The sequence below is a fragment of the Phlebotomus argentipes genome, unplaced genomic scaffold (genome assembly GCF_947086385.1).
Source record: "Phlebotomus argentipes unplaced genomic scaffold, Phlebotomus argentipes genome assembly contig_15, whole genome shotgun sequence".
Classification (NCBI taxonomy): domain Eukaryota; kingdom Metazoa; phylum Arthropoda; class Insecta; order Diptera; family Psychodidae; genus Phlebotomus; species Phlebotomus argentipes.
In genome coordinates, this window is record NW_026776181.1 from 7,422,608 (window position 1) to 7,430,558 (window position 7,951).

A 7,951-nucleotide genomic window follows, 5' to 3' on the forward strand; every position below is an offset into this window, starting at 1 on the left:
CCCAGAATGCTAATATCCTTGAATCCTTGCACTTGAGATGGACAGAAGACAGTCTGCAAACTATTTACAGCAACGTATTCCAAGAGATATTCGAACTAGCTCAGGAAAAGTGCCCATAATTCCTAGTCCTTCATAGTTGTCAGGACGACTCCCACCAAAAGGGCTGTTATGGTAAATCCTTGGGCTATCACTCGAGTCCTCATCATGATCTGGGCCGTTTTTTTGTCGCCACGACGGAAACTGTACAGGCCAAGTCCGAGGGCGGTCAGAGTGACCGCGCAACCTATGACGAAGAGAGGGAATGAGAGAAATTGTTCATAGAGGCTGTCAAGGCGATTTACCCATGGGAACTAGAGGATTTTCTCTGGTCTTCCTCTTCATTTTCTCCAATACCGTCTCGCCAGCGATGGGAGCAGTAGCAAAATCCTTCTTCAGCTGAAGCCATTGCAGTTCCGCCTGTTGCTGCTCCCTCTTCTCCTGATCAGTCATTTCTTTTCCACTTAAATGCTGCTGTATTTGTGCTGGAAAACTCACGGAAAATATGCGCTGTTTTTGGTTGCCCGGAAAAATGTCAAGGAGTGACAACTCAAAAATTCCCCACCAAAACAAAGCCAACTTCACAGCAGATTCACGTATGGCAAACCGAGTGGAGACGCCATAAAGATTGTTGGCTGAATTTCTGCAATTTTACCCTGGAAATTGTGCAAGAAATGGCTCGTGTGTAACCGGAAGCGGTGGCGGAGACCCCAGTGAAGTGATTGTGAGTGTTTTTGCGGGTGTGGAAGTGCTGGAGGGTGGACAAAAGTGGAATTAGAGCAGATTCTATCTTCCCTCTTGTCATCCATTTCTCCCCCCCATTTTTTGTGATTACTCACACACACCCACAGGAGGCGCTTTTTCTCCTGCATATTTAAACATCTTGCGTCTCTGTCGCGCCCACTGGTCCAACTCTTTCCTGCACCCTTGGCCCCTCTGCCGGGATGAAATGTAAACAAATGCAGCTCTTCCGGATTCCTCGCTGACCCTCTCTCTCTCTCGCCCACAGCAGACGCTAAGTGCAAGCAAGTGCAGCGAGAGCGAGACAGAGCATGAGCTTCAATCCGAAGCCACTACAGGTGCCGGTGGACGGACAGCCGGCAAGGCAGAATCCACCCGTTCAGCCGCCGCCTTCGCAGGCGCCCAAGGTGCCGCCCCAGGCGGCTCCCCAGATTCAGGTGGCCAACAACTTCCACGCGCAGCTTCATCTGCAGCAGCAGATGTCATCCTTTCAGCAGCCTCAGGCGCTCCTGTTCCCACAGCAGCCGGCGGCCAATCCAACGTCGGAACCACTGGAGCTCACGCGTGTCGTGACAGAAGCGGCAGCCAAGCAGGCCAACGGAAACGTGTCGGTTACGCCCCAGGCGGCGTCTCACGGACCCACAGCGGCTCATCAAATCCACACGGTATGCAAAGGAATCTTTTCTGAATCGACGAGGAATGTTATTTATGATTTTCCTTTATTTAATAATCAAACTCGACAATTCGTTTCAAATTTCGTATCCTTTTTAAGCAGTAGTTGAAGTGATTTGAGACCTTTTCCATAACATTGGCAATGCATAAACATTGAATGGGCGCTGATCTTTCGAGCCATGATTAAAATTTGCTGAACAAGCCAGGCAGTAGATGTGAGGAAGCCAATTCTTATCTTGATTGCCCATTCCGCGGCCGGAGATCGCCTTTTGGGACTTTCTTGTCTCGATGAAACTCCTATTCAAGAATATAATCACAGTTTCACATTCAAGAATAGAAAAAAAGAATATTTACGAACCATTTTTGGGATTTCGGTGTATATTTGCCACAAATGTAGCAAAAGGAATCCACAGAAGTCACAGAAACGCGCTTTACTTTGAGCATCGTGAGAGCTTCACAAAAACACAACTGACTTATTTAAATGCTCGTCTTGAAATGAAGAAAAGTCTACTGTGCAATTTCTTATCTGCTTGAGTAGTTCAGGAGTGAGAAGGACTGCCGAGAACAAGAATGGGATATAATGATCTACGCAAGTGATCAAATGGCCTGTCTCGTCTGCCGCATTAAACTTGGATTTGTCTAATCTCTCTTCTCTCTCTCTCTCTCTTTCAGACTTCTCTCAAACTGACGTACAAACCGGCGACCACGAGTCAGCCGCCGGCGCACATGTCATCCCAGCCGACTAGCATCCAGCAACAACACCACACGGCGTCCGTGGCCACGGCTTCGCAAGCCCAGGTGCAGCACACGCCGCAGCAGCAGCCGACAACGAGCCAGCAGAAGGTGCCATCACCGCAAAAGGCTGCTCCGCCCCCGCTGACGCGCGCCCCGGTGGCTGTGGCCACCACTACGGCGGCTCAGAGTCAGTTGCAGGCCAACAACAACGTCCCGAAGGCTCCGTCGCCGACGACGCCGCAGAAGAGCACTCCGGCCGCGAGTCAGCCTCCAAAGTTGGCCACTGTCGTTACACCGTCGAAGACGACGATGAAACTGGCCACAGTGACGACGCCGAGGATCAAACAGACGGCCAGGAAGAATCAGGCGGCTCTGTCAAGGCCGCAGAGTAACTTTGCCGCTGCTGCAGAAGCGGCTGCAGCGACAAAGCCGTCGACTTCAGCCCCAGTTGTGGCTGAGGTGGTGACGAAGACGGCAGTGGCCAAGACAGCGCCTCCACAAGTGGTGGAGAAGGAGAAGAAGGAGGAGAAGCCCAAGGCGGAAAGCGTGAAGGTGGCACAACAGCCGCTCAAGAAGGAGAAACCCACGCCGGCGGCGAAGACACCGAAGCACGACGTCACAGATGGGGGCTCGTCGCGGGGCGTGAAGAGAAGCCGCACCCGCACCGTGCCGTATCAGAGTCCGCTGCCTGAGTACGCGATGCTGACGAAGTTGTCGTACGCCGAGAGCAGTTCCAGTGGCAGCAAGAGTGGCGAGGATAAGCTGGTGTTGTTCTACAAGAGTGAATTCATGGCGGTGCGCAATGCCGAGGGTGGATTCTTTCTCTGTCAGGCGCAGCATAATGTGTACAAATCATCGCCGCGCATTCGGATTCAGTGGTTGTCGGAGGAGAAGATCAACTCTCCCATGTACATTCCCGATTTCTACGATGTCACCGATCTGGAGTGTGTGCTGACGAGTGTGGAGATGGAGAAGAAGACGAAGAAGCTGTACAAGTTGCCAGAGGGCGAATTGGAGAGGATACAGAACATCCTGAAGAAGGCGATTGATGTGGAGAAGGGCATTCTGCCGCGACCGGATGTCACTGAGGAGAATCCCGATGGATGTGAGTCGATGATTTATCATCTCTCTAATGCAGTGTGTGTCATGATTTCATGTGCGACTCTTTTTCAGTGGATCTATCACTGTACAAGGATGAATCCCAGCTGGACAGGTCGCCGAAGAAGCGTGCATCGAGTGATGCAGGTTCACCAAAACGCGTCAAGAGGACCAAAGCTGATGCGACCCCAAAGAGGAAGTCAACACGCACCAAGTCGCCGCGGAAGAACTTTGCCGAGTCGGACTTTGAGACATCAGACGAGGAGGAGCCGCCAAAGATGGCCCAGAGAGTGGGCAGACCACTTATTTCCAAGGCACCTCCCGTCACTGTGACTCCGGCAAAGGTGAAAAAATGTGGAAAATAACTGGTTTTTCCATCGAAACAACGCCTAATCGTGTGATGTGCTTTTGTAGGCGCCGGTAAAGAGCAAAGCGACGCCACAGAAGCAGCAAGTTGTCGTCACGGAAGTTGTGGTTGAGGCGCGCGGTCGGAAGAGAAAAGCAGATATTCAGGATTCATTGGCTGCGACACCGGCCAAGAAGACTTCCGTTCAGATGCTTCCGGACACTCCGGCAGCGGCGGCGGGAGCGAAAGCGAGTCCAGTGAAGAAATCTCCAGTTGCTCAGAGTACAAAGAAGCCTCCGGGAAAGGGAAAGAGTGAGTTGAAGGAGCCATGAGATGCTTGGGAGTGTTTTGACGGCGTATTGTCTTTGCAGAGGCTGAACCAGTGCCGGAGGTGAGCAAGAAGGCCACTCCGACGTCTCAGAAGACGACGCCAAAGGCCAAGGTTGCGAAGGCGCAAGACTCGGCCAAGGAAGCAGCAGGTGGTCGAGTAACAAGGGCCAGAAAGTAGGTCATCATCATCTTTCTATAGATAAGAGAGAGAGTCACACACAAACACCCACAAACTGGGCCAAAAAGGGTGAGAAGAGAGTGAGAGAAGTGTGGCCTCATGTTGGCCACTCAAATGCTGGTTGGTGTGAATTTTAGCATTTTTCTTCAAAATCCTATTATGGTTTTTTAGAATGCGTGACATTTTAACACACTGACAAAAGGGGATTTGGTTGAATGGTACAAAAGAAAAGCAGCGCAACATGGAAGAGGAGAGATATAATCAAAGGGAAAGGAAGTTTCTCTTTTGGAAATCTTTTCGCTTTAAGATTTTTTTCTTAAAGGATTTATGAGTATTATCGATGGTTTTTTTGTATTCATGACATTTAAGAATACACTTTAGTAATTCTAGATGCAAATAAATGATAATTTATAGTAACAGAGCAATTTTTCCTGCACTAAAATCGCTATTTGTCCGTTTTCTCGGTGAATTTGGCATGCTTGAAATTTTTATCTTTAACTTTGAGTTGATGCACACTCTGATTTTACGCACTTGTATTTGATAATTTATCAAACGCTGATAGAACATTGATAGAAGATGACAAATAATCAAGTAAAAAGTCTTGAAGCGAAAAGATGGTGAAATTTACCGATTTGTTTACAACACAAAAGTGTAATTTCACATGATTGGCATTATGATTGCGAGACAGAAACCTGGAGCGACAGGTGCAATTATCAAGAGTGGGTTCGATTTGCAATATTGACGAGGTTTTGTGTAGATGATGATCATATAAAATTTGTATTTCACTACCAATTTTTATATTTAAGGGTATATAATTATTAATATATTTGTGTAACTCCTTTTGCCTCAGCACGAAAGTGTCTCTATAGACTTAAAAGTTTAATTCTTTAGGCAGGATTTTCTTTATCCTTTCTTGACACACACACTCACACACAGACACGAAAGAACACACACACGCGAAGTAATATTGATATGATAGGAAGTATGTTAGATGAATTTCCTTTTGCCAAGCATCACACGTGGTTGTTAAGTGAAAGTGAATCGAGAGGAGGAGGCAGAAAATGCGTAGATATAGTGAAAAATTATACTAAATGTAGGTTTCTGACGTGGGCGTGAGTTAGACAGTAAATTAATATATTTAGAGAAGTAAGTGAACTAACACAGAAACTCACAACACATAAGGACACATTTACACAGTGAAAATATCCGTTGTATGATTTATTTATCATGTTTTTTTTTTCTTCACAAATCAAAACTGAACAAAAAATTTCAATGCATAGTACATTTTGAGGGGGAGAGAAAAGAAGTGGTGGACAATGAAGGGAAGTAGCAAAATTGCAGGGGAAGAGCTTCGGATGTTTAGGACAAAAAAAAAGAAGAATCACTTTAAAGAAGAAAAATCTCGTTATTAAGAATTTTATGTAAAAGGCAGTGAAAAAATGAGAATGAAATTGCAAAGTGAGCAGATGTGTGTTAGAACTTCCGTCGCTTGATGATGTCCGGACGCCAGACGATCGGATGCGACTCCTCGGTGGCCTCGTCGTCCTCGCGGTAGACCTTGATGGTCTTGTCTGCCTCGGCGGTAATCAGGCGCGAGCCGGATTGGTCGAAGGTCATGGCAAAGATACCCGCTTCGCTGTCCATGGAGCCTGGCTGGACTGGTGCCTGAGCGCGCTGGAAGTTGTAGCCCGTTCGCCAGTCCCAGAAGTGCACAGTGCCATTGTCTCCGCCGGACACTAGGACGCCTTCGGGATTCACTGCCATGCAGTTGATGATGGCCGAGTGACCGGTGAGATTCTGGATGAAGTTGCCTTCCGGGCAGCGCCACTGCTTGATGTTGTCGCTGGACGCAGACGCGAACATGTAGAGCGTGGGGTGGATCACCACACTCCGGACACTCTTTTTGTGGTTCGTCAGTGTGCAGACGCTCCGGCCGGCTGCCAAATCCCAGAGTCGAATAGTCGAGTCGTGGCTCCCAGTGATGATCTGCGGATTTGCTGTCTGGGCCACCACGCTGGCGATGGTGTTTGTGTGCCCAGTGAGCGTGTGGATGTTGGCCTTCGTTCGCATGTCCCAGATTCGGGCCGTGGAGTCTCGGCCGGCAGTCGCGAGGACGTCAATGGTGGGATGCAAAGCCATCGAATACACGGCCGACAAGTGGCCATGGTAGTGCCGGATGACTTTGTTGTACTCCAAGTCCCAACACTTCACTTGTCTATCCTCGCCGCAGCTGAACAGGTAGGGATGTCGGCTACTCACGGCCAGGCCGCGAACGGTGCTCACGTGGCCAGTCAGAGACAGCTTTAACTTACCGCTAGCCAAGTCCCAGATCTTAATCACACGATCTGCGGCTCCTGTGGCGAACCACTCATTCCCAGGCTCTACTGCCACACAACGCACCCAACCCAGATGTCCCGAGATCACGCGATAGAGCTTCCAGGGCGGATGCCACTTAGGCTTGGGTATCGTGGGCGCCTTCTTGGGAATCAACTGTACTTGTCCACCCGGGGGCTGCGAGAAAGGAGTACTCTGGGCCACAGGCACCAGCGCTGAGCTGTGCGAAGTGTTCATGGGGGCTGCAGTGATGGCCAGAGGCTCTTCCGGGTGATTCTGATGCGTCCCATTATCAACATGATTGGCTTTTTGCGCTTTAGTCACCTGCACCCGGTCAAATACCAATCCATAGCCGTCTCTGGACTTCACTGCCCGGCGAATTTTCTCGCTGAAACGATGGAAAGTGGAGAAAATCAGGAAAACGTTTGCAAATTGAGGTTGTATTGGACTTACGCTGTGTCGTCTTTGAGAACCGGCAGAAAAGTCTGGTTGGCGAGGAACATATCGTGTGTGCGCTTCAATGAGCGAAACACCAAAGTGTGGACAGAGTGTTTCTGCACCTCTTCCACCATTTTCACGAGAGAAAGAGTAGAATACCAAGAAGAATCCACTAAAACCTCAGCTTGTTTATCTGATAAGATGTGTACTCTTTGCAGACTATAGAACTGGCATGCCAGCATGACAATTTCCCCACCAAGGTGAATTGGTGAATCTCACTATGACTCACCACTCCTTTTGTACGCGAAAAATTTCCGGATATAGAAAAAAATAACTTTATTTCGCACGCAAACGTGTTATGAATAGTAATAATTTGAGAGTATGCTATGATAAGTTCTACTGCTACACGTTGATAACGCTCCGTTCCACGGCAAAGTCATAATCACCTTTTTGGTTGTTTCGCGAGAAAATTTCCAGGAAGTCGTAAAGCATGATTTTAGTCACTTCCGTTTTGTCAGATGTATTGAGTTGATCAGATAGCTTAAAGGGGACCCCCTGGAGGGCGTTGTATGGCTGCTGTGGCTGATTTGTTGCTATTTGCGGTGGAAAGTTCGAAGGAAGACCAGCATAAGGCGGCATTCCTGGGCCCAGTGATGGATAAACCCCAGGTTGTGGATTTGCTGGCTTTGGATCCACCATCACGAAGTCATCTGGTTTGCCCTGAGGAGGATTAGCTGGAGGAATCGGCTCCTCAGGGCTCGATTTCTTGCTCTTGAAGAAAGAGAACATTTCTGAGGACAGGCGAGATTACGGCTTCGAGAAAAGGCGCTGCAAGTAAAACGCTTAATTAGCCACTTATGTACCACTCACTGATAAGAACAAGCAACAGAAAAGGGAAAGAACCTTTGTGGAAAGCGTGAAAAGTGAAAACTGCGGAATATAATGAGCAATTGATTGATTAAACTATCAGTGTTGCCCGATGCAATGTTTATTTCCTCTTGTGGTGAATTCGCAGGAACCCCTCAGCAACAGTGGCGCCGTGA

The 7,951-nt window shown here is 48.5% G+C and overlaps 4 protein-coding genes across 5 annotated transcripts; 1 reads left to right on the plus strand and 3 right to left on the minus strand.

Moving 5' to 3' along the window:
- Positions 1-108: 108 nt before the first annotated feature.
- Positions 109-597, minus strand: LOC132263524 (HIG1 domain family member 2A, mitochondrial). Its single transcript, XM_059763317.1, has 2 exons — positions 342-597; positions 109-283 (listed from the first exon to the last, which is right to left on the minus strand). The coding sequence occupies exons 1-2, from the start codon at positions 487-489 to the stop codon at positions 123-125; spliced, it is 309 nt and encodes a 102-aa protein (XP_059619300.1). The 5' UTR covers positions 490-597; the 3' UTR covers positions 109-122.
- A 5-nt stretch (positions 598-602) lies between these two features.
- Positions 603-5,269, plus strand: LOC132263516 (mucin-5AC-like). 2 transcript variants are annotated; one of them, XM_059763308.1, is made up of 6 exons: positions 603-760; positions 1,049-1,442; positions 2,122-3,289; positions 3,358-3,626; positions 3,697-3,940; positions 4,000-5,269. In XM_059763308.1, exons 2-6 carry the CDS (start codon positions 1,089-1,091, stop codon positions 4,134-4,136), a joined length of 2,172 nt encoding a protein of 723 aa, XP_059619291.1. In that variant the 5' UTR covers positions 603-760; positions 1,049-1,088; the 3' UTR covers positions 4,137-5,269. The 2 variants fall into 2 exon arrangements, with proteins under 2 accessions (XP_059619291.1, XP_059619290.1); XM_059763307.1 differs by having other exon boundaries at positions 604-760; positions 1,046-1,442.
- Positions 5,270-5,377: 108 nt separating this feature from the next.
- On the minus strand, positions 5,378-7,249 carry LOC132263519 (pleiotropic regulator 1). Its single transcript, XM_059763312.1, has 2 exons — positions 6,924-7,249; positions 5,378-6,858 (listed from the first exon to the last, which is right to left on the minus strand). The coding sequence occupies exons 1-2, from the start codon at positions 7,148-7,150 to the stop codon at positions 5,610-5,612; spliced, it is 1,476 nt and encodes a 491-aa protein (XP_059619295.1). The 5' UTR covers positions 7,151-7,249; the 3' UTR covers positions 5,378-5,609.
- On the minus strand, positions 7,230-7,910 carry LOC132263522 (uncharacterized). The gene is made up of 2 exons (XM_059763316.1): positions 7,812-7,910; positions 7,230-7,736 (listed from the first exon to the last, which is right to left on the minus strand). Exon 2 carries the CDS (start codon positions 7,695-7,697, stop codon positions 7,311-7,313), a length of 387 nt encoding a protein of 128 aa, XP_059619299.1. The 5' UTR covers positions 7,698-7,736; positions 7,812-7,910; the 3' UTR covers positions 7,230-7,310.
- Positions 7,911-7,951: the final 41 nt, after the last annotated feature.

Coding starts and splice junctions, on each gene's coding strand:
- LOC132263524 (XM_059763317.1), bottom strand. CDS start 489: ATGACTGATCAGGAGAAGAGGGAGCAGCAACAGGCGGAACTGCAATGG. Junction 284..341: donor AAATCCTCTAGTTCCCATGG/GTAAATCGCCTT, acceptor TCTTCGTCATAG/GTTGCGCGGTCACTCTGACC.
- LOC132263516 (XM_059763308.1), top strand. CDS start 1,089: ATGAGCTTCAATCCGAAGCCACTACAGGTGCCGGTGGACGGACAGCCG. Junction 1,443..2,121: donor CGGCTCATCAAATCCACACG/GTATGCAAAGGA, acceptor TCTCTCTTTCAG/ACTTCTCTCAAACTGACGTA. Junction 3,290..3,357: donor TGAGGAGAATCCCGATGGAT/GTGAGTCGATGA, acceptor ACTCTTTTTCAG/TGGATCTATCACTGTACAAG.
- LOC132263519 (XM_059763312.1), bottom strand. CDS start 7,150: ATGCTGGCATGCCAGTTCTATAGTCTGCAAAGAGTACACATCTTATCA. Junction 6,859..6,923: donor GTTCTCAAAGACGACACAGC/GTAAGTCCAATA, acceptor CCATCGTTTCAG/CGAGAAAATTCGCCGGGCAG.
- LOC132263522 (XM_059763316.1), bottom strand. CDS start 7,697: ATGTTCTCTTTCTTCAAGAGCAAGAAATCGAGCCCTGAGGAGCCGATT.